This window comes from Capra hircus, chromosome 3 (assembly GCF_001704415.2).
Source record: "Capra hircus breed San Clemente chromosome 3, ASM170441v1, whole genome shotgun sequence".
Lineage (NCBI taxonomy): Eukaryota > Metazoa > Chordata > Mammalia > Artiodactyla > Bovidae > Capra > Capra hircus.
This window is the reverse complement of record NC_030810.1, coordinates 105,833,135-105,856,493: the sequence shown is the minus strand read 5'-3', so window position 1 is coordinate 105,856,493 and position 23,359 is coordinate 105,833,135. Positions and strand designations below refer to the sequence as shown.

The 23,359-nt window shown below is 50.6% G+C and overlaps 1 protein-coding gene across 1 annotated transcript in view; it reads left to right on the top strand.

Annotated features, from left to right (window-relative positions):
• Positions 1–23,359, top strand: part of IQGAP3 (IQ motif containing GTPase activating protein 3) — a 40,480-nt gene that overhangs the window by 3,792 nt on the left and 13,329 nt on the right. Inside the window, exons 3-22 of the mRNA XM_005677342.2 lie at positions 3,300–3,456; positions 4,091–4,168; positions 5,431–5,507; positions 6,258–6,325; positions 6,416–6,529; positions 6,766–6,944; positions 7,370–7,457; positions 8,024–8,187; positions 8,930–9,017; positions 10,590–10,753; positions 12,169–12,326; positions 13,988–14,109; positions 14,212–14,375; positions 15,702–15,792; positions 17,182–17,349; positions 17,443–17,582; positions 17,688–17,858; positions 21,215–21,298; positions 21,463–21,534; positions 21,635–21,704. Of these exons, the coding sequence (XP_005677399.2) occupies positions 3,300–3,456; positions 4,091–4,168; positions 5,431–5,507; positions 6,258–6,325; positions 6,416–6,529; positions 6,766–6,944; positions 7,370–7,457; positions 8,024–8,187; positions 8,930–9,017; positions 10,590–10,753; positions 12,169–12,326; positions 13,988–14,109; positions 14,212–14,375; positions 15,702–15,792; positions 17,182–17,349; positions 17,443–17,582; positions 17,688–17,858; positions 21,215–21,298; positions 21,463–21,534; positions 21,635–21,704 (2,417 nt within the window). The remainder of the gene's footprint in view (positions 1–3,299; positions 3,457–4,090; positions 4,169–5,430; positions 5,508–6,257; positions 6,326–6,415; positions 6,530–6,765; positions 6,945–7,369; positions 7,458–8,023; positions 8,188–8,929; positions 9,018–10,589; positions 10,754–12,168; positions 12,327–13,987; positions 14,110–14,211; positions 14,376–15,701; positions 15,793–17,181; positions 17,350–17,442; positions 17,583–17,687; positions 17,859–21,214; positions 21,299–21,462; positions 21,535–21,634; positions 21,705–23,359) is intronic.

Here is a 23,359-nt window from a genome sequence, read left to right as displayed (position 1 = left end):
AGCAGACGGTTTTAATTTTAGTGAAATTTAGCTTATTATTTCTTTCAAGGACTGTGCCTTTGGTGTTGTATCTAAAAAGTCATTGCCATACCCAAGGTCATCTAGGTTTCCTCCTATGTTGACTTGTACGAGTTGTATTACAGTTTGGCATTTTACTTTGAAGCTGATGCTCCGTTTTGAGTTGATTTTTGTGCACGGTGTAGGTCTCTGTCTAGATTCATTTTCTGCACATGGATATCTAGTTATTCCAGCACCGTTTGTTGAAAAGAATGTCTTTGCTCCGTGGTGTTACCTTTGCTCCTTTGTCAAAGATCAAGTGACTGTATTTACATGGGTTCTGTTCGGTTCCACTGATCTATTTGTTCATTCGCCAGTACCGTACTGTCTTGCTTACTGTGGCTAAGTCAGGTAGTGTTAGTATTCCGACTTGTTCTTCACTGTCATGTTGGCTAGTGTGGGTATTTGGGCTCTCCATGTAAACTCGAAGAGTCTCATGCTGTACCAACTAAGCTAGCTGGGTGCACCCCCTTGTGAACTTTAAAATCGTTGTTTAGACAACCGCAAAATGACTTGCTGGGATTTGGATTAGCATTGAATTGACTTATAGCTCAAGTTGGGAGGAACTAACATCTTGACAATATTGAATCTTCCTATCCATGAATATGGAATATTTCTCCATTTATTGAGTTCTTTGATTTCATCATCAGTTTTGTAGATTTCCTTATGTAGATTTATACCTAATTTCATTTGGAGGGGGGTGCTAATATAAATAGTATTGTGTTTTTAATTTTGAATTCCACTTGCTCATTGCTGGTATATAGGAAAGCAATGGAATTTTATATATTAACCTGGTCTCCTACAACCTTGCTATAATCACTTATTACCTCCAGGAGTTTTTTGGTGTCATGCTTTCAGATTTTCTGCAAAGACGAGTGTGCCATCTGTGAACAAAGACAACATCACATCCTTTTATCCCCCTATATACTTTAATATATATCTCTGTATATGGACATTTGCCTTCATAACCACAATGCCATTATAATACCCACCTAAGTTATCCATTAATCCTTGAAGGATCAACACTCAGGCCATTTTCAAACTTTCTTGACTGTCTAAAAAGTCACGTATTCTTACAGTTGGCTTATCCAGTTAAGGATCTGAAAGAATTCATATATTGCATTTGGTTGTTATGTACTATTAAGTCTTCTTTCATCTAGAACAGCTCCCCTCCCCTCTTCAGTTCTTTATGTCACTGACTTGTTGAAGAAACCAAGTCATTTGTCCTTTAGAACATCCTACATTCTGGCTTTTTCTGTTCACTTCCTGTCTCACTCAACTTGTTCCACTCTACCCCATATTTCCTATGAATGGATGTTGGCTCTAAAGGAAGGATAAATGCTCAATTTTTTCCTTTCAATCAATAGTGTAATTTTTATGTTCTCCCAAAAAGTAGGTTGGATGGGGTAGATAGGAAATCAGGTGTCTGTGGCAGAGAAAGCATAAAATGAGGTATGACTTGCTCTTTCTTTGAAAACAGATATACTTTCCTGGCTCTCTTGGTGTAAGACCTATAGTCAATAGACTCGAGTCATGGGGTTACATTTGATATAAATGCCAGCGTAACAAAAGCCTAGCCTACAGCAACCGGTAAATCTGCCTTATTTACATGCTAGGTGGACAAGATCCGTGTTTCAATGGTATGAGTATATTGCTGCCTTGTTTGTACCCTCTATAGGGACAGCAGATATCATGATTAAAGTAGAGGCCTTGACTAATTTCACAAAACAGGTCCTCCTAGATAGAACAAAAGCCATCCCAGCCTTAAATGAAGAGCAACTCCAAATGAGAAAAGCGGGAATTCATAATAGAATGGCTTTGGACATACTCACAGCTGCTCAAGGAGAGACCTGTGCTATAATTAAGGTTGAATGTTGTGAATACATTCCTGACTTATCTGGCAATGTATCGACTGCTTTAGATGACATGAAAAACCAGGTGAAAACAATGTCACATGAAAACATTCCTTTCTGGACTTCGGTCCTATCATCTTGGGTGAAGGGTGATTGGTGGAAAACTATATCTACCGCTGTTATAGTTGCCTTGATAGTTCTGCTTTGTGGACCCTGAATTTTACAATGTATTATGAACTTTGTAACCCTTTGTTGATGTCATTCTCCCAAATTGGCGGTCAGAGAGCCAGGGTGCAATATATCCCTATGAATGATGCTCATAATATGAGTTAAGAGCATCAAGGAATAATACTTTCCCCAATGGCACCCCACTCCAGTACTCTTGCCTGGAAAATCCAATGGACGGAGGAGCCTGGTGGGCTGCAGTCCATGGGTCGCTAAGAGTCAGGCACGACTGAGTGACTTCACTTTCACTTTTCACTTTCATACATTGGAGAAGGAAATGGCAACCCACTCCAGTGTTCTTGCCTGGAGAATCCCAGGGACGAGGAAGCCTGGTGGGCTGCCATCTCTGGGGTCGCACAGAGTCAGACACAACTGAAGCGACTTAGCAGCAGCAGCAGCAGCAGCAGCAGAATAGGTCCCAAAATGTGGAGGAAGAGCCCACATATTGGGCTTCTCAGATGGGATCCTTTATTCTGTCCCTTATACACTCATCAGCCATAATAATACTTAATATTTACATTCAAGGTGTTTTCCTATTCATTAACTCATTTAATCATGGCAGCTGCCCACTGAAGTGGGAAGTACAGGTATCTTCATTTTGCAGATTATGCAGCTGGAGGCTCAGAGAGGTGAATTTGGGAGACGGTGTGGAAAGCAGATCTCCTGACTCCTTTTTGTCTGTTTGTGCTGCTCCCCTTGCTTCAAACCTACTCCCCTCTTCATCATCAAAACTGGGTTTTGGGCTGTGTAGACATGACCTTTGTGTGCCTGGGTTCTGAGAACATGCAGAATAAGAGAAGTGAGCAGGCACAGTTTGGTTCAGCACTCAAATGCATAACCAGACTGAGTGAGAGGTTATATCATGTAACAGGTAAGGTACTGTTTAAGCCTTACCGAAGATGGGCAGCTTCAGTATCTGTCATGGAAGATGTATGGGGCAGGTGGGGGCTGAGGACTGGCCAATCCAGGTGTCTGAGGCAGCTTGGATGACTGTGGAAACAGCCAGGCAGTGGGCAGAGGTGGGTGTCGCAGGCAGGGCAGGAGCAGGAGTCGGGAGAGAGTGAGAGGCTGCTTAAAGGGAGAGAGGGAGGGAAGAGGGTCCTGGGACTGGATGAAGTGCTGTGGCCTGCCCGAGTGGGCCACAAGCTGCTCTCATGCCCTCAGCTGGATGGAGGCCTGCCTGAAGGAGGAGCTGCCTTCCCCCATGGAGCTGGAGGAGAGCCTCCGGAACGGAGTGCTGCTGGCCAAGCTGGGCCACTGTTTCGCACCCTCTGTGGTTCCCTTGAAGAAGATCTATGATGCGGAGCAGCTGCGGTACCAGGTGGGGAGCAGAGGTCTCTACCTTCTACATTCTTCCTCTCAAACTCCCTCTTCTCAAAGCTGTGAGAGTGGGATGACCATACAATTTATTGTCCAGACCTGGCTACTATTGAGGATGAAAAGGATGCTATTAATCTTTGCACCAGAACAGCAGGTTTCAATGGGTATCTCCCAGCCAGGCAGTGTGTATCACCCTTAACAGGCATTTGCTAGGTGGGTTTTGAGAGACCCTGGTATGAGAACCTCCAAGCAGACTTTTTTACCTACAGTCTGCACACAGAGGCTGTGGGCTTTACCACCTCAAGGTACTTCCAGGGCACGCTTCCCCTTCGCTGTGTTCTGGCCAGCCCAGCCTGCCTCTCCTTCCCAGCCCAGCTCTGGACTCCCCTTTTCTCAGAAGCCGTTACTAGCTTGCTAATCCCATCCCCATACCATCCTTCCCAAATGCCTCACTGGGCATCCATACCTGGTGGTTTCTGTCTGTCTGTGTGTCTCCATCCTGGGGGCATGGGAAATCCATAGGGCAGGGTCCCCTGCCCTCACCCCTTGAATCTTCAAGTTCCAGTCTGGACTCTACCCATAGCAAACCCCAAGAACTGTGGAAATAGATTCTCTTCTGTTTCCTTCCCTTTCAGGCAACTGGCTTGCATTTCCGTCACACGGACAACATCAACTTTTGGCTGTCTGCAATAGCCCACGTCGGTCTGCCTTCGGTAACACTGGGCCTTAAGATTGGGGTTCATCTTTGCTCTTTACCAGCACCCCCACCACACACATGCTTTATCTCCCTGGGACTCTTCAGTGTTCATCTCCATGTGTCTTTGAACCTTGTTACTTGGTCTCTGCCTCTGTTTCCCTGTGGGTATGTCAAGTGACGGGCGGTGAAGGCTCCCTGGCCCAGGATGTTCCCATTAGTCAGTGAGGCCCCTGTATCATGCAGGAGGTGGGCCTTATGTTGACGGGCCGTCTTTCCACCAGATTTTCATAGTGCGAAGCAAGGACACACCACACCCCTAGGTGATAGACTTGGAAGCCTGGGCCAGGACCCCAGCTGGACACATGCTGTGTGTCCTCTCACTCTTTGACTCTCAGTTTGTCTCACCTGTAAAATGGGGATAGTGATCCCTCCCTATCTACCCTATAAGGTTGTTAGGAAGATCACATGATCTGTTTGATCTCTTTTTGTAGATTGTAAAGACTGTGCAAATTAAGGCATGGTAAGACTATGCTGTGTTTTTCTGCACTATAGGAGAGAACTATAAGACAAGGAAATGACAGTTAAGAAAGAAGCTTTAGTGAGAGGCAGAAACAATAGAAACATGTGTCCTTGATGAGGCTAGAATGCTTTTAAGTCCCTAGATTTGGACCTTTCTTACGTATCTAGGGTAACCGAGATGTATTGAGGTTAAACCTCATTACTGTCATCAGGTGGCATGGGAAGTCATGCCAGGGGGTGACTCAGCTCTTAGAGGGGTCCCCGTTGGCTAGAGACCTCTGGCTTGGACACAGTGATGGCACGTCCTGATCCTGTGCGGTCCTTGGCAGTGTGTGTCTCACTGGGCCCTTTCTGGGGTCATGGCCAGCTCCCAGCATGCCACCTTTCTGGTGAGAGTCCAAGGTGAGGGATAGAGGCTGGCTGCTTCTGTAGGATGAATAGAGGCACCTATCTCTCCTGGAGCGTGTGGCCCGCATCCTGTAGACTTGATAGCCTTGTCTGATGTTTGGTTCATGTTTGGTTTGGCTGTGTGTCTGTGGCTGGGCCTCAGCTGGAGTGTGTCCCAGTGCTTTTCTTCTACACTGAGTATGCGGATGAGTGCTGGCTGTAAAGAGATGGGGAGGTTTACCCAGAAGCCCCAGGCAACAAAGGAACACACACCCCAGGTCAGATAGGAAGACCTATTCCTCAGCCCCTCTTTCCACGTCTGGTGCTGCTTAGAAGTGTCCATTGGCAGTAATTGGGTGGTTTCCCCTCCAGACCTTCTTCCCAGAGACCACGGACATTTATGACAAGAAGAACATGCCACGGGTGGTCTACTGCATTCATGCACTCAGGTGAGAGGCCAGGACTTTGTCAGCTGGGCTGCTTGGGTGGATGCAACCAACAGTCAACAGCAACGAACACTGACACAGGAAGGGCGGAGGGTAGACCACAGGGAGCCCTTCTCGGAGTGACGTTCTCGATCTCCCTAGTTTTGTTTAGATTTATGTGTGTGCTGGAGGGCACCTTTACACGTGACCTCTGTGGGTGAAGGGAAAGGGCAGGCAGCGAAGAGTCTTCAGCTTGTGACTGGGGTGCAGAGAAGTCCAGTTAGGATGTATCAGGAGGGTCACATGCTGTCACAGTCAGTGTGAAGAGAGAAGGCTGTTTAGTCCTACTCACAGCCAGCCATCAGCAACCAGTTGGCTAAATCACAGAAAGGGATTGACCTGTTCCTGTGTCCACCACGTCACCTCCTTCTGGCTTCCTTTCCCGCGTCCTTTCAGGTGGCCGTGCCTTAGCTCAGTGGGTCTCTGCTTGCTATGCCCTTTGCATCCTCCATCTCCATCCAATGACCTGCCGCTGCAGTGTGTCCTTCTCTGTAAAGCCTTCCCAGTCCCCACAGACCTCCTATAGCATCTTACTTATCTGCTCCAGCATTGCCTTGGGCTGGCTTACATTGCCTATCTCCCTGTAAGTGGGGGATGAGTTGTGGGCAGGCGCTGAATGGTCTTCATCTCTAAATTCCCATAGTATCTCCTGCAAACCTATTCTAGGCAGCCTGTCAAAATGAATAGGCCCCAATGCCTTCCATTCTTTCCCAGTCTCTTCCTCTTCCGGCTGGGATTGGCTCCTCAGATACATGATCTATATGGGAAGGTGAAATTCACAGGTAAGCCCAGCTCCTCCCCCAACCTCCACAGTCTGGGTGGGGTCTTGGGGGTTCGGGGCCTGATGAAGGGCACCTGTGCTCTCATTGCAGCTGAGGAACTCAGCAACATGGCCTCTGAACTGGCTAAGTATGACCTCCAGCTGCCTGCCTTCAGCAAGATCGGGGGCATCCTGGCCAATGAACTTTCAGTGGATGAGGCTGCAGGTAGAGATCAGGCTCACCTGTTGGCGTCGTTCCGTGGGTATGGGAGGACTCTGAGCCTTATGCCCCCGTATAAACTTTGGTTACCTCTCATCATAGGCAGGGCCATTAGGCTACCTGACTTGCCTGGCCTTGTGGATAGAAAAAGGGTAATGTCAGAGTGGTCTGCAGCTGACTGTGCTGTAGCTGGACTGGGGTTTGCTCTGGCCTCCTGACCCTGTTTTCACGTCCCCTCCTAGTCCATGCGGCTGTTCTTGCCATCAATGAGGCAGTGGAGCGAGGGGTGGTCAAGGACACCCTAGCGGCCTTGCAGAATCCCAGTGCTCTGCTGGAGAATCTTCGAGAGCCTCTGGCAGCCATCTACCAGGAGCTGCTGGCTCAGGCCAAGATGGAAAAGGCTGCCAACGCCAGGAACCGCGTAAGGAGACTTGGCTGGCAAGGGCCAAAAAGCTGGGTGGCCTGGAAAGTCTCTAGTGAAACCAGGACTCCTATGTGTCTTGTCTCTGAGTAAAGTTGCCTGGAGAAACTAACTTGTCAGTTACTGTAGAGAAATAGGAGAGGAACTGAGGAGAATGATGAGAAGAGACAACGGGGGGAAAGGTTCTGGGGCAGGGCTGAGAGATTGGAATGCAGAACTGGATGAGACTGGACTGGAGATTCCCAAGGTTAGTTCAGCTTAACTGTGTCAGTACTGGGGGGGTTAGGTCACACAATTTCCCCAGATTCCTTCTAACCAGACTGATCTTTGGCTTTGAGAAGACCCCCAGAAGACCAACTAGTTATACAGGGAGGGAGGAGTAAGAAAGATTGAACTGGTTTTCCCAGGTCCCCCTCTCAATGTAGTTTTTGCAGAATGATGGAGAAAGCCAGGACATCTATGACTGCTGCCTAACTCAAGCGGAAATCCAAGGCAACATCAACCATGTCAATGGTGAGAGGGACAGGCCAGGACAGGCTTGAGGGATTAGCCCCCACCCAGGGAGTTCTGAGGTTGGCTTCTCTCAGGCCAGAAGGCCCATGGCCTCACTTGGGTCAACCTTTATTTCAAAGTCAAGGCTATATGTGTTCTTTACATCTGACAATGTCTGGAGAAGCAATCTCTGTCAAGGGGGCTTCTGTTTGAATGGAGAGCCATGGAGAGGACAGAGGCAAAGGGGAAGGCCATTCAGCCCTTGGCACTGGGGGCAGTTGGTCTGGGGTCCTTCAAGAAGAGAGTTTGGAGGATGGATGGATGGGGATGGGGGATCAGGGCAGGAGAGGCTGCTTGAAGGCCCAGGATGGAGTGTGCACCTGCCTGTTTGGGCACGGGTATCCTTAGAGTCTGGAGTGATGAGCTGGGAAGACCGTGAGGATCAAGCTAAAGAATTTAGGCTGGGCCCTAGGAGCCCAGGGGGCAAGGGTGGGGGTAACCCTGGGCAGAAAAGAAGCGGGCTGAGCCGGGAATGGTGAGGGGTTGGCTTGCTCACACTGTGCATTATGGAGTCTTGGTCTTTTCAGTCCATGGGGCCCTAGAAGTTGTTGATGATGCCCTGGAAAGACAGAGCCCCGAGGCCTTGCTTGAGGCCCTTCAAGACCCTGTCCTGACCCTGCAAGGAGTGAGGAGAGACTTTGCGGACTGGTACCTGGAACAGCTGAGCTCAGACAGAGAGCAGAAAGCGCAGGTCAGGCTCTGTCTATGACTTGCTTACCTTCTCTGACTATGGGATGGTGGAGAGCCTCACCACTGTCAATTCTTTGTATCTAGCACGTGCTGACTACATGCTGTGTGTGTGTGTTAGTCGCTCAGTTGTGCCCAGTTGTTTACAACCCCATGGACTGTAGCTAGGCTCCTCTATTCATGAGATTGCCCAGTCAGGAATACTGGAGTAGGTAGCCATTCTCTTCTCCAGGGGATTTTTTCCCACCTAGGAATCAAACCCGGGTCTTCTGCATTGCAGGGAGATTTTTTACCATTTGAGCCACCAGGGAAGACTATTTAAATGGTTAAATTACCCCAAAGTCTAATGGACCAGACTGATCAGTTTCTGCCCTCTGAGCATCTCTCATCCTGACCAGGGGGTCCTGGGGGACAGCCCAATAGGCAGTGACATGCTCTGCCATTGCTGAATTGAGGCTTCAAGTTAGCAGTCTTATTTTCATTGCTGTTGACTTTCTCCCAGACAACTATATTTGTGTTGCCTGTGTTGTTACTTCCGATGTTTGCTGGGTAAGAAAAAGCCAGAGGTTAGAGATGAGTTCCTAGGGCTGGGCGGGCCAGGCTAGTCTGCCTAGAAGGGGGAGGTGGGCTTGAGGGTAGACCTGGGGTGGACCTTGAGGTGGACCTGGGGCGCTCGCTGGCTGCTCCTGAAGCACATTCACAGCCCTGGGAGGACTCTCTTCTATTGCATCTCTTCCCTCTTCCAGGAGCTGGGCCTAGTGGAGCTTCTGGAAAAGGAGGAGGTCCAAGCTGGTGTGGCTGCTGCCAACATAAAGGGTGATCAGGAACAAGCCAGTAAGTCACCTCCAGACTGAGACCTGGTCTGGCTGTATCCCTGGTTCTTGGAAGAGTATGTAATTCCTTGGCTGGCTTCTGTATAGAGCAGTGCAGACTGCTGCTCCATTTCCTGGCCGCCACCTAGTATGCCCTATTCTTGGCTCCCTAGAGGGATGCTACAGTTAAATTCATTAAGGCCTTGGAGATAATGACAGTCAGTTCTGCACCAGGCTGAACTCCTGGGGCAGGCAGTTTCCTTGTAAGCACTTGCCCTGTATTTTGACCGTTTCAACCTGCTTGGGTTCCTTCGGCTTCCAAAATACAGCGATGGCCCAGATGAGAGAGAAACTCGTGATACAGTTCAGTTTCCCTTAAAAATATGCTATACAGATATAATTCTTTAGTAAAAGAATGTGAGTTAGTGATTGTCTCCCTCCCAGGGGATCAACCTGGAGAGCAAGCGTGAAGGAAAATAGAGCCCCAAGCGTCCTGCAGAGGCCTGTGGACAGCATACCTGGCGCAAATGCTTGCCTCTGTCTGGACTTGCTCGGTCACCTTTCACCTTTGTCTGGCAGGCTCTGCGGAGCCCCCAGGTCACTCTTGGCTAATGGCTGCCTTATCTCTCAGTTCTTTCCTCGTGCCAGAGTAATCTGACAAATCTGATCTGATCTTCTTTGTTGCGCACCTTCAGACCTTCACGGGTTCTTCCATATTTCTCCAAGACTTGAGTCCCTTTTCCTCCTCCTCCTGGTATGTGAGACCTTCCGAATATCTCTCCTACCCTTCTCTTCACATCCCACCAGCCTAGCCGGGTCAGACAACTTGTTCTTGCTTGATGGCGCCAGCCTTGCCCACCGCCAGGCCTCTGTCCTCTAGATTACAGTTCCCCCACATTGTCACCAGTGGAAACCGGATGAAAATGTCCCGCAGAGCTGCCTCACAGCTTCCTCCTCTGTGAAATCTTCCTCCTCTCTCCCCTGAAGTCTCTCCTCCCCAACACTGCCAGGATACTAGTGGGGAAGGGAAGTACCTTTCACAGCAATGACAGCAATGCCGTGTAGTAATTCTGTATCCTTATTTTTTTCCAGCAGATTTTGTGCTCCTTGATGGCAATGCCCATATCTGCCTGGCATTTTATTAGCCCCAGCATTTGAAAACTAAAACTACATTGATGCACCATGGCCCCTTTGCAGCCCAAATGGCTCTGCCTTGAAGCTAGTTCCTTATTCCTCTGCACTGTCATCAAGATTTGGTCTCTGGAGCCTCTTGACCAACCTCATCTTAGCTGCGCTCCACAACCTCCTATCAGTCTTGCGCTCACCACCTTAGGAACTCACCTCAGCTATAACAGCCACTCCTTGTTACCTGCTGAGCTACTCAACTTCTAGGCCTGACAAATTGCTTCTTCCAGAACCTCTTCTTAAAGTGATCCAGCCCCTTTTCCTCCTGAACATTTAGAAATACATTTGGAACCTAGCAGAGGTTCAAAGCCATTTCCACTCAGAGATTACCAGCAGAACCTATTTAGCTAGGAGAGTGAAAATCGCACTGGATGCCCAGCCTCCACAGCCTCTCTCTCCTCCCCTGCAGTGCTCCGGGCTGTGCAGAGGATCAACAGAGCTCTCCGGAGGGGAGTGGCAGCTGACACTGTGAAGGAGCTGATGTGCCCAGAAGCCCAGCTGCCTCCAGTGTACCCCTCTGCCTCGGCTGTGTACCAGCAGGAGCTGGCAGTGCTCCAGCAGCAGCAGCAGGGGGTAAGCCCTAGAAGTGAGGGTCCAGCTCTCAGATCCCCAAGCAGCTGGACGGATCAGCGTAGTCAGTTCAGAGCACCCAGGAGAGCACTGTTAAATGCTGGCAAGCGACTAAGGGTGGAGGTGGGCTGCCATCCCTGCCATCCTGGGTATGTTATAATGGCGAATACGTTTGAGTAAACGCTGCTTTAAACACTCATTTAATGCTAAAGGAACCCTATAGGATAAGTATTATTTCCATTTTAGAGATGAAGAAACAGATGCTGAGGTTAAGTAATTTGCCCCAAACGGCTATAGCTGGCAGTGCTGGGAGTGTATGCAAAGCCGAGTGTACTTGAAGCCTATGCTTTTTACCACTCTGCTATCCCACCTCCCCTCGTCCATGCAGCTTCTCTGACAGTGAAGTGATAGGGCCTTGCCAGCCTGCTGGAGAAGTCAGAACACATCCGAGGGTCCAAGCAGAGACAGGGAGGAAGGTGTAGATGATGTGAATGGAAGACAGTTTCACAGTAGGAGAATGGAGGGGGCAGAGCTTGGGGTAAACCTGGGAAGTCTTGGAAGAAAGGAGACTCACCAGGGAATCCTCCCCACAGCAGGCATTTACAGAGCCTCGGGTCCAGGCACAGCACCTGGGAAGGGGATGGTCTCAGTGAATGTGAGGAAGTCTATGACAAGGAAGCAAAAAATAAGTCCTAAGAAGTAAAATACAGCGACTAATGTGGACTTTAGAGCCAGACTGCCTGAGTTAAATTTCAGCTCTGCTACTTCCCAGCTATGTGACCTTGAGCCTCTCAATTCATGTATAAAATTGGAACAATAATATGTTTATCTCATAGGATTGTTGTAAGGATTAAATGGGTTAACATCTGTGCTTAGGAATGAACCTGGCATAAAAGTTTTAGCCATTATTATTATTATTCTTTGCAGCATTCTGTTTGTAGAGGACTGGGAGGGTGCTTCAGACAGGGCCAAGCACAGGGCGAAGACTGGGCAGGCAAGGGGCCCTTCAGTGTGTGGTGTAGCACAGAGGGGCCTGCATTTTCTTCCTCTCTGTGTGCCCAGGGCTGACTGCAGTTCTTAGTGTGTGATAGGGACCAGTAGAACTCACTGGTTGAGTGTGGGCTCTGGTGTCTGGCAGTTAGGTTTATCTTATATTACTTTACTATAGTCTCATCTGTGAAATGGGACTATCAGTGGTACTTATGGCTTGTTAGAAAAATTAAGTGATAGTGTGCACAAAGTACTTATACATTGAATACGTAGTAAGCATTATTAAGTTTAATTATTCGTGAGTGGATTAGGCCGTAAGGGTTTTGAGATGTAGGCTCTGGGATGTGGGAGAGGCTTGGGGGCAGGAGGGCAGCTGGGCCCCCAGCCCTTCACCAGCCCGTGGAGACTCAGCCCTCCCTGTGTTGCAGGAGCTGGCCCAGGAGGAGCTCTTTGTGGCTGTGGAGATGCTCTCAGCCGTGGTCCTGATCAACCGGGCTCTGGAGGCCAAGGATGCTAGCGGCTTCTGGAGCAGCCTGGTGAACCCCGCCACGGGCCTGGCCGAGGTGGACGGGGAGAACGCTCAGCGGTAAGAAAGGCGTAGCCGCATACAGAGGGAGAGGGTGGGTGATGGAGAGAGTGTAGCCAAGACTCCAAGTTCTTGTGCTTGGAGGCTAGCCTTCTGCATGATGTCCTGTTCCTGGGCCCAGGCCCGCTCTCTGGGTCTTTTTGCAGTTCCCTGACCTGTTTCTTCTGGGAGTGCTTGGGTTCACAGTCATTCCCCTTCCCTCCATTTATTTAGTATTTCATTGCTAATATTTGAGTACCCACTCACGTGCCAGATACTAATCTAGGTGCTGGGGACAATTGTGAACAAAACACAGATCCTGCTGTCATCTGACTTTGTGCTAGCAGGGGAAGAGAGGCAAAAAACAAATACGTTAAATGATTAGAAGAGCTATGGTGATAAATGGGCTTCCCTGGTGGTTCAGTCGGTAAAGAAGCCTCCTGTAACTGGGGAGACCTGGGTTTGGTTCCTGGGTTGGGAAGATCCCCTGGAGGAGGGCATGGCAACCCGCTCCAGTATTTTTGCCTGGAGAATCCCATGGACAGAGGAGCCTGGCGGGCTGCAGCTCATGGGATCGCCAAAAAACAACTAAGTGACTAAGCACAGCATACACGGTGAGAAATAAAACAGGGCGGAGAGGATAAAGGATGTGGCCCTGGTAAGCGTGGTTTGTGTCTGCTACATGGTATGGTTAAAGAAGGCCTCTATGGTAAGAGTGTCATTTTGAGAGAGACCTAAATGTCATAAGGGATTGCCATGAGCTATCTGTAGCACAGACTCTGAAAAAGAAGTGTCCTTGGTGTGTTCAGAGAACACTGGGAGACCACGAGGTGGGGTGGAAGGAGGGGAGGACAGTAATGGGAGGTGAGGTCTCAGAGACCTGACCACGTAGGCCTCTGGCTTTTACTCCAGGTGAGGAGGAAGCCACGGGAGGGATCTGAGTGAGGAGGGAGGTGACGCGATCTACTTTTAACAGGATCACTCTGGCTGCTGTGCCAAGACTCTTGACTCTAGGTTAGAAGGGAAAAGCAAGGAAATCTGTTAAATGTCTATCAGAGTAATCCAGGCAAGAGATGATGGAGGCTTGGCCTAGGGCCATGACAGTGGACGTGGTGAAAAGGAGCCATATTTTGGATATATTCTGAAAGCTGAACTGACAGGATTTGGTTATGTGGTGGATATGGAATGTGAGAGAGAGTCAGGGGTGACTTCAAGATTTTTGGCCTGAGAAGTTGGAGTGAATATTTACCGGGATGGAGAAGACTGTGGAAGATGCAGAGCACGTGGGGGAATCAGGAGTTCAGATGTGAATTCAGCTTGAGGTGAGTGTCAGACATTCATGTGGAGATGCTGAGCAGGCAGCTGGCATTTATGAATGGGTGGTAGGTGTGCTCTGGGGAATCACTAGCATACGGTGCTTCAGGCCATGAGATTAGGTGAGATCACTTAGAATGTGAGCATGGAGAGAGAAAGGCTTGAAGACTGAGTCTTGGGATGCTCTGTGCTTAGAGGTGAAGGAGGAACTAGCAGAGGAGACTCAGAAAGGACAACCTGTGAGGTGAGATGAGAACCAGGAGAATGTGATGTCCTGGAGGTCAAGCGCGGAAAGTCCAGAAGTTTCCCCTGACCTCTGGCTGGTGATGCACACGCTCTCCCCTCATCCTCACTCACCTGGCTGCCAGGTACTTTGATGCTCTGGTGAAGCTGCGACAGATACGTGGAGTGGATGGGGCCTTCCTGAGCTGGAATGACCTACAGGCTGCAGTGAGCCAGGTCAACGCCCAGGTCCAGGAAGAGACTGATCGTGAGTGGAGTCCAGGACAGGGGGATGACGGCCCAACTCGGACAGCCCCATCCTTTAGCCATAAGCCTGTGCCCTCCGCCCACCTCAATCTTTCTTTCCCAGAGGTCCTTGCGGTCAGCCTCATCAATGAGGCTCTGGACCAGGACAACCCCGAGAAGACCCTCTCCTCCCTTCTGCTTCCTGCTGCCAGCCTGGATGATATCAGCCTTCCCATCGCCCCTCGGTACCATCTCCTCCTCGTGGCGGCCAAAAGGCGGAAGGCCCAGGTGAGGTTTGGGCTGGCTGGGGGGGTCACCAGCACAGGAAGAATATCTCCTGTGCGCAGAGCTGTGCCCAGTATGCACCCTGGAAAGCCAGTCTGATGGGCATGGTCCCTTCTGGGGGTGGGAGGCAGGGGGGTTCTGATCTGCCCTTGGGGAAGAAGGGCAGAGCTCCAGTTGACAGCACAGAGTGTCCTGTGGGTACCTTATGTGTGGGAAGAGCACAGATCTGGGGGGCTGAGAACCAGGCTGCATTCCCTGCTCTGATGCTCAGTGACCATGTGACTCACAGCGAATCCATAACGCCCCTGAGCCCCCCTTATACATCTGTAAAACACTGCATGCCCTGGTCCTACCTCCCTACTGGAATGGGGGTAAAAAACCAAGTGAGCTGACGAATGTGGCAGGGTTTTGAGCCTGTAATGGCCGGAGTAGGTGGCAGCATAGAGAGTGGCTGAGGGCTGCTAGTCCTGAGCCAGACTAGCTGAGTTTGGATGCTGGCATCTGACCCTGCACATGTTACTTACCCTCTCTGGGCCTCAGTTTCCTCACCTACAGGCTTGTGACAATAATAAACTTACCTCAGAGATGTAGGGTTTAAGTGAAATAATATGACAGGGACACCAGCTAACGTTGATCAAGTTCTCACCCTGTGCCAAATATCGTCTTATGTGCTTAACAAATGTTAGTTCATAAGTGCTTTAGAACACTGCCTGGAACACCGGGGCTCAATAAAATGTTAGTTCAGAAAGTTCATCTATGAATGAGGAGAGTGGGGAGGGAGTAGAGTCTGGGGTTGGGGTTGGGGTTGGGTAGATCTAGGGAGGGAATAAGCCTGACGGTGAGATGGGCACAGGCTCCTTTGGCCTGTGCGGCAGAGGAGCCTGGGAAGGAAGGGGACTGTGGAGGTCAGGGTCAGCATTGGCCTGAGAAGCTGTGCGTTGAGGCATAAGGGAACAAGGAGGAGGAGTGGGGAGAGCCCATCACCCTCCGATGTGGGCTCTCCCTGGACATGGCTAGGGCACAAGGGCAGGAAAGAACTATTGAGAGCGTGGTGGATGCTGAAGGTTTCAGAGGGTTCTGGGGTGCTACGGCCCACCCGAGTTGACGCATGGCCTGAAAGCAGGGTGGAAAGAACCCTGTGAGCCTGGCAGCAATCCAAGGGAGCCACAAGGCTGTGCCCATGCAGGGTGGGCAGAGGGGCACAGAGACTGCTTATCCCTATGGCTCCCCAAGTCAGCCTGGAGTTTGGTTCCCCTGGGCACCTGGGCTTGGGAACCTGGGGAGACCAGCCTGAGCTCTCATCATATCCTATTGTTCTCAATTTATCAGGTGACAGGGGATCCTGAAGCTGTGCTGTGGCTGGAAGAGATCCGCCAGGAAGTGGTCAGAGCCAACCAGGACACACATGCAGCTCAGAGAAGTAAACGGGCCAGGGTGGAGGTGGGGGGCAGTACTGGAGGGGAGAGGGTTTGCGGGAGGCGAGGAGATTGGGCTCAGTGGGAGCCCAGACAGTCAGGTAGCCTCCCCGGTCACCTCCTTCTCCATTTCAACTGATTTGGGGAGGCAGGCCAGAAAGAGAGCAGAAGGGCTGCTGCTTTGACCATAGGATAGATTTCCTAGCAGTCAGCTGGCAGGAAATCCTCTGGAGTCGAGCGCGCCTGGCCCACCCACTGCCTCCTGTGTGCACTTTCCCCCTGCAGGGTGAGCATGTGAAACAGGTGGGGGCCAGAAATCCATCCCGTTTTCTACTGGTAGCTTGAGTTTGGGTTTCAACAATTAGCTCTGGTTAGAGAATGTTTAGTCTCAAAGTTGGCAAAGGGGGGTTGGCTTTGAGGAAAAGTAAAGGCCAAGTCAGCACAGACACTGGCGTTCTTGTGTGGGATGCTGATGATGTTAGTTCTCAGTGCCTGGAATCCATCGGTATGTCTGTTAGTGACTGGAAGGCAAGGGCTACATCAATTCCCCCCACTTCTTGGACTTTATTCTCCTCCTATGAAACTGTCCTGTGGCGTCTCTGACCATGTCTTGCCCCAGAACTTCTGTATAAGCCTTCCTTTTACCAAGCCCTAGTCCAGCCCTGGAGAAGGCAATGGCACCCCACTCCAGTATTCTTGCCTGGAAACTCCCATGGACGGAGGAGCCTGGTAGGCTGCAGTCCATGGGGTCGCTGAGGGTCGGACATGACTGAGCGACTTCACTTTCACTTTTCACTTTCATGCATTGGGAGAAGGAAATGGCAACCCACTCCAGTGTTCTTGCCTGGAGAATCCCAGGGACGGTGGAGCCTGGTGGGCTGCTGTCTATGGGGTCGCACAGAGTCAGACACAACTGAAGCGACTTAGCAGCAGCAGCAGCAGCAGTCCAGCCCTGCCTTCCCTGATGGCTCAGTGGTAAAGAATCCGCCTGTAAATACAGGGGACACAGGTTTGATCCCTGGGTTGGGAAAATCCCCTGGAGGAGGAAATGGCAACCCACTCTAGTATTCTTACCTTGGAAATTCCATAGACAGGAGCGTCATAGGCTACAGTCCATGGGGTTGCAAAAGAGTCAGATACGACTTAGTGAGTAAACAACAGGCCAGCCCTACACTGCTTTCTTCCAGGAAGCCTTTCTTGATTGCTACCTTTCCCTTTAAGCACAGCTGCATGCTGCTTCTTTCCATCTGTCCATCCTGGGATGTCCTTGTCCCTTCCATCACACAGCGTGATTTTGAGTCCTCCTTCTCTGGATTCCTTCACAATAGACAGGACAGAGCCTGTGGAAGGGGCTCAAGGAGAAACTGACCACTTCCTCTCTATACCCCTGTTAGTGGCTCTTGGTGTGGCTGCCATCAACCAAGCCATCAAGGAGGGCAAAGCAGCCCAGACAGAGCGGGTATTAAGGAACCCTGCCGTAGGCCTCCGAGGAGTGGTTCCCGACTGTGCCGATGGCTACCAGCGGCTCCTGGAAGATGCCATGGCAAAGAAGCAGCGCCCAGGTAGTGGCCTCACCTTGCCTCTCCCCTTGTTGGCCAGCCCCAGCTACCTCTCACCTCCTCTGAGCCTTCTTTGCTTATTTGGCTTCTGCTTAGGAGATACAGCACTCTGGGTTCAACATGACATGAAGGATGGTACTGCCTACTACTTTCACCTGCAGACCTTCCAGGGGACCTGGGAGCGACCCCCTGCCTGCTGCCTCAATACCTCCCACCTAACTCGGGAGGAGATCCAGGTTGGTGGAGCCCCTGTGAGAGTGGGGGCTCGTGGATGGGAGCTTTCCTGTGGGAGAGGCTCCCGCCCACCAGGACACAACAGGCCCTCTCTTCTACTTCTGCAGTCAGCTGTCACCAAGGTCACTGCTGCCCGTGACCGCCAGCAGCTCTGGAAGGCCAACGTGGGCTTCATCATCCGGCTCCAGGCCCGCCTCCGCGGCTTCCTGGTCCGGCAGAAGTTTGCTGAACGTTCCCACTTTCTGAGGACCTGGCTTCCCGCAGTCGTCAAGATCCAGGTAGCGGACTCTGGCCTTCTGAGGTGGCAGAGCTGGACTTCCCTGAGGTTCAGAGGTTCCTCCTGCTTCCTCTTTGCTGAGTGGAGTCGGGGTGGTCTTTTGGCCTCTGTGCAGTAGTAGTAAGGGCATGGATGCTGGAGCCCAGACTACTTGGGTTTGAATCCCCTCTCCACCATGTTAACTAATTACTTACTCTCTCCCAGTTTCCTCATCTGAAAACTAGTCATCTGAAAGTTGTAGCACCCCTCTTCTAGGGTGTTATGAGGTGATATCTAAAGTACATTTAAACAGTACCTGGCAGATAGGCAAGAACATGGGCAAATGCTAGTTACTGTTGTTATCATCATCACCATCCAGAGGGTATGAGAGCTGCTTTTTAGCTTCCCCACAGAGAGAGTGGCACAAGATTTAGCCCGGCATCAGGGTTTAGACACCAGGAGGACTAGGAGGGAGTAGTGAAGAGGTGGTAGTGGTGACTATTCAACAGAAAAGGGATGGAATCCCTTAGGGAAAGAACTTCTACCTTTCTCTCCAGCCAGCCCTTTCCATTTTTATTCTTCCAGCCTTTGGGTGGTTCAGTGTGGCCTCTGAGACCGACCCATAAGTCACTCAGGCACGAGGCCTTGGGCTGAGGCACTTTCCAAGCCAGGAACAGTGGGAGCTGAGCAAACAGAGGCCTCCTCAGGCAGACGTGATCTGGAGGGTCTCATGGCAAGGTGGGCAGTGTAAAGAGACTTTATTTAATGAACACCTCCAAATGCCCAGTATCTGCAAAGGATTCCGCTTGGCATTGGGCAAGGGTGAGAGATGGTGTGTGAGACACAGATGCGTGCTCACGTCTCTCCCATTGCAGGAACTGGAATACAGTGGGTGTTAGATGTTGTGCTAGTGAGGACACAAAAATAATAGCAGAGAACCCTGAGGGAGCCAGAGGCACGGAGACGGGCAAATGCCCTCAGTGGTGATGTGGGATACGTGGTCACTGAGAGTGCAGGCTTTAGACCCTGAGGCTGCAGTTTGCATTCTGGTCCTGTAACTTCTGGGTACCTTACCGAGCCCTTTCCAGCCCTCAGTTTCCTTATTCATGATGATTCCTTGCTTCATGCTGGTTGTGAGGGTAAAGCAGGAAAATGACATGTAGCACTTGGTGCGGGGACATGCTCTATTGGTGAAACCGTTATGAGATGTTAAATTTGGGGGCACTGATCCCAGAACTGAGAACCTTAGCCATCAGCATTTAGTGTCTGAATCAGTCCTCCTGGACGCAGCCTGGAATTTCACACCAGCTAAGGAGCAGAGAAGCCACACCAACAGTGGGAGAGGGGACGGAGTCAGAAGGTGAGTTTGCCACCCACCCTAGAGCTGTGCGGACTCTGGCCTGGGTCTACCCAGGCCACCTGCCCTCCAGCTAGGGAGAGTGAGAGTCAGAAACGAAGCAGCTTGGGTCTCCTGAGAGCTCTAACCCTGGCTGGGACTCCAGTCAGGGTCCTGAATTCTCACCAATCCAGACTGAGAGGCCTTCTCTCTTGAAGGAGAAGCCGTGTGGGGATGGGTGGGTGGTCAGAGCAGAGAGGAGACCCCTCCGCCTTTCCCTCTGACAACTAACAGTATGTCAGGCAGTACCTGGAGTGGGAGGGGAAGGAGTGCTGAGAAAGGACATAGACTTGGGGCTCCCTGGCCTCTAGGCTCCAAAATAGACAGCTGGTACCATGCGACCAAGCTGCCTGTTTTATATCCTTTCCCAACAGTAGGAAGGTGTAAGTCTTAGAGGGAAAGCCTGCTCAGGAGAGTTGGCTTTAGGAAAGGCTGAGAGAGCAGTTGGCTGAAAGGGGCTGCTCTTTTTAAAAATGCTTTGGCTGTGCCGCGTGGCATCTGGGATCTTTATTCCTGGACCAGGGATTGAACACGTACCCCCTGCCCTGGAAACACAGAGTCTTAACCACGGGACCACCAGGGAAGTCCCTGAAAGTTAATGCACCTAACACACTAAACCATGACATCATCAGTGGCAGAGTGTCCTCCAGGGTCTGAGTGCCCAGGAGAAGTGTAATGATTAGTGCTCTAAAGACAGGTTTCAGTAGGTAGAGAGAGGGCTGGGGTAAGGGCATAGATAGACAAAGGTTTGGGGCAGCAGATAATAAAGCATGTTTGAAAGAAAGTGAAATGTCTGAGGTGGCTAGACTTCTTAAGGAAGTAGGGACCAGTAGACAGTCAGATAGGAGTGTGGGGTCCGATGGTTGAGATTTCCTGGAAACTGGCGCTATGAGAAGCATGGTCCGAGTAGTGTTTTAGGAAAATTCACACAAGCTTGGGGTGAAAAGGGAAAAGCCCACAGGAAGGACACCAAAACAGAAGGGAGTCATGAGATTTGTGTCTTAGAGACCAAAGCGGGTGTGACCATTGAGGAGAGGGTCATTTAGACGCCTTTGCAGCAGACTAGTCAGCGAGGAAAGGCCATCAGCCTGACAGCTGAATTACTGGAGACCTTGGAGGGAAGATTTGCTCAGAGCTGAGGTTCACAGCTAAGTGGTAGGGTTGTAAAGAGAAGTGTGAGTTATGAGAACACGAACGACCTGAGGCCCAGATGCCCGTTGGCAGAGATGGTAGGCATACAGCTCTGGCCTGCACGCACTTTCCAGCCATTGCGCCATGCACGTCTCCAGACTTTGGATTGTGTGATGGTGTGGGGGTAGTTTTTTTTAAAATATGTATCTGTTTGGCTGCATTGGATCTTAATTGCAGCACGCAGGATCTTCGCTGTGTCATGCAGGGTCTTTCATTGCAGATCACAGACTGTCTAGTTGTAGCACGAAGGCTTAGTTGCTCCATGGCATGTGAAATGTTAGTTGCCTGACCAGGGATCAAACCCACATTCCCTGCATTGCAAGGCAAATTCTTAACTCCTGGACCACCAGGGAAGTCCTATGGGTAGTGGTTTTATGGGTGGATGAGTATGTTGTAGGGGATATGGTAAGTGCTGTGGTGAAGTCGGTAAGTGTATGTTTTACTAATATCTTTTTAAAAAGCTTGTGTCTTAACACTTGTTTCTGTGAGGAGGTGTTGGTTCTGAATGTATGTTTGATTGCATAGTGCATGCGTCAGAGTTTGTGTGCGGGAGTTTGTGTTTGCTGGGTCCAGGGAGTGTGGCAGAGGGCTCGAGTGGCTACATGCAGATGTTTAGTCTTCCCCATGAAGTTGGAAGTTCTTTGAGGACAGAGCCAAATTTGCCTCTCCATTCTCCTTTCCTACCTCCCCACTACCCTTTTCTGGAGAGTCCAGAATGAGACTTTTCCCACAAGCTTTTCAGGGCAATCGGGACCAGCTGGAGTCATCTTTCTCCCCCTTCTGATCGGCAGGCTCATTGGCGTGGTTACAGACAGCGGAAGATTTACCTGGAACGGTTGCAGTATTTAAAAGCGAACACAGATGCTGTAATCAAGGTAGCTCCCATGATTTGGATGGGTTCCTGGCTCTCTTAAAGGACCCTCTGAAAACCATTTGTAGTCTTCTCACCTCCCATGACCTCTGGAGAAGGCTGAATTGGCCTGTGTCTAAGGGAGGGCCCTGAGCCTGGAGCTCTGAGTCAGTCTGTCTCTGCCCCCAGATCCAGGCTTGGGCCCGGATGTGGGCAGCTCGGAGGCAATACCGGAAGCGTCTGGGCTACTTCCAGAAGAATGTGAGTCTCATTCTGCTCCCCTTGTCCCCATACCCCACCTTTATCCATGAGACCGGGGAGGGGCCACCAACAGTGCTTTTTCCATCTGCATTCATGACAGGTTAAGTCCATTGTGAAGATCCAGGCATTTTTCCGAGCCAGGAAAGCCCGGGATGACTACAGGATGTTAGGTAAAGTGCCTGGTTTCCCTCTTCTGTCTATGCAAGTGACTGTCCTTGTGAGCTTCCTGGCTTTCAACAGTGAACGAGGCAGAAAGCCATACCACTCCATAAACTGGGGCCTTGGAGAAGTGGTCTGACCTGAGCCTTTCTCTCACGAACAACTAACGCCTACAACCTTGAGCATGCACCGTAGGACCCACAGTGGGCTGAGGAGTGAGGAGGTGTGCTCCTGCCTTTGCCAATCCCCCAGTTTGGTGGGAGTGATAGGAGTCCCCTGAGAGTCAGGCAGGTCTACGTATCCCTCCTGGAGCCACACAGCAGGTTAGGGGAAGGTACTAGTTGTCTGTGCAGGAATGTGGAACAGGGCTGGTGACAAAAGCCCCCCGCCCCACCCCCAGCAGCAGATAACCTCATCACAGGAACAGTCCCTCAAACCAGCTACTGTCTGTACCAGGCTTTGACTTTCTTCCTCTTACTAAGACACAAGGCAAAAAAAAAAAAAAGGTTGGGGGGGAAGGGAAGGAAAGGCTCTTTTCCTACAGTTGCAGCCTCCCCATCTTTCCCCTCTTCTCTGACCCATGACTCTTCCCCCATTAGTGGCCCAGCCCACAGGAAGGCAGACCTAGGGTCCTTTCTGCAGTCCTGGGGAACTTGAGGGGGTTCCATCTTCCTGCCCCATGGTTCCCAATAGTTGAACAGCCCCCTGAAGTCTTACAGAGGTCCTTCAGGGCCCTCTTGATTCCTTTGTTAAAGCCCAGAAACCCAGCCTTGGAAGTCTGCCTCCTTTTGGTCAAGTGGACTAGTGGTCCATCTCTAGGTTGGCCTCCAGCCCTGGGTTTCCTGAAGAGGTAGGCCCCTTTCCTCCCCGGGCCCAAGACTACACTTCTGGGCTTCAAGGTTGAGTACACTGTCCAGGAATCATCTCCTTCACCTCCTCAGTCCCTCTTCCCACCTTGCCCTGTGGCAGGGGTGCTCCTGCCCCTCTCTGACCACAGAAACTCAGCCCATTTGCTTCTGGGCAACTAGCTGCTTTTCCCTCCTTACCTCTCCCCAGCTTGGCCATTTCTGTTTTCTCTCTTGCTGTTACATTAACACCAATGCCCTGAGTCATCCTTTATCTTCTTTTTCCTCTTTAGTTTATAGTTTTTCTGGAAGAACTTGTTTTTTCTCTGGTCTGTCTCCCAACTTCATTAGTCCCACTTCACGTAGGGAGCTGCCGCTTCCTAGCCATGTGGCCCTAGGCAAGTTACTGAACTTCTTTACTGCCTCCACTTTCTCACTTATAAAACGGAGATAAGGATCAGGTTGAGTTGTTGTGAGGATCAAATGAGTTAAGTGCTGTGTCGTTGAATCCAAGATGCCATCAGCTGTCTTTGGTGCCACCACTCTTCACTCCTCAAAGATCCGTCCTCCATGCAGTAGCCAAATTAGTTTATTAAACCTTGTGATCTTATCACTCTCCTTCTTAAAACAAGTCAGGATGCCTCACTGCCCCAGGGATAAAGTCCAGCCTCCTGAGGACAGCTTCCGAAACTCTGACCCAGCCTCTCCTGCACCTCTGGCCTCAGTGACCCCCGCGCTGTCCCTCACCTCCTGCACCCTCCTCTCCATGCTCCAGACATGGCCTTTGGTGGCACGCCTTTACTTTCCCAAAGGTCCCCATG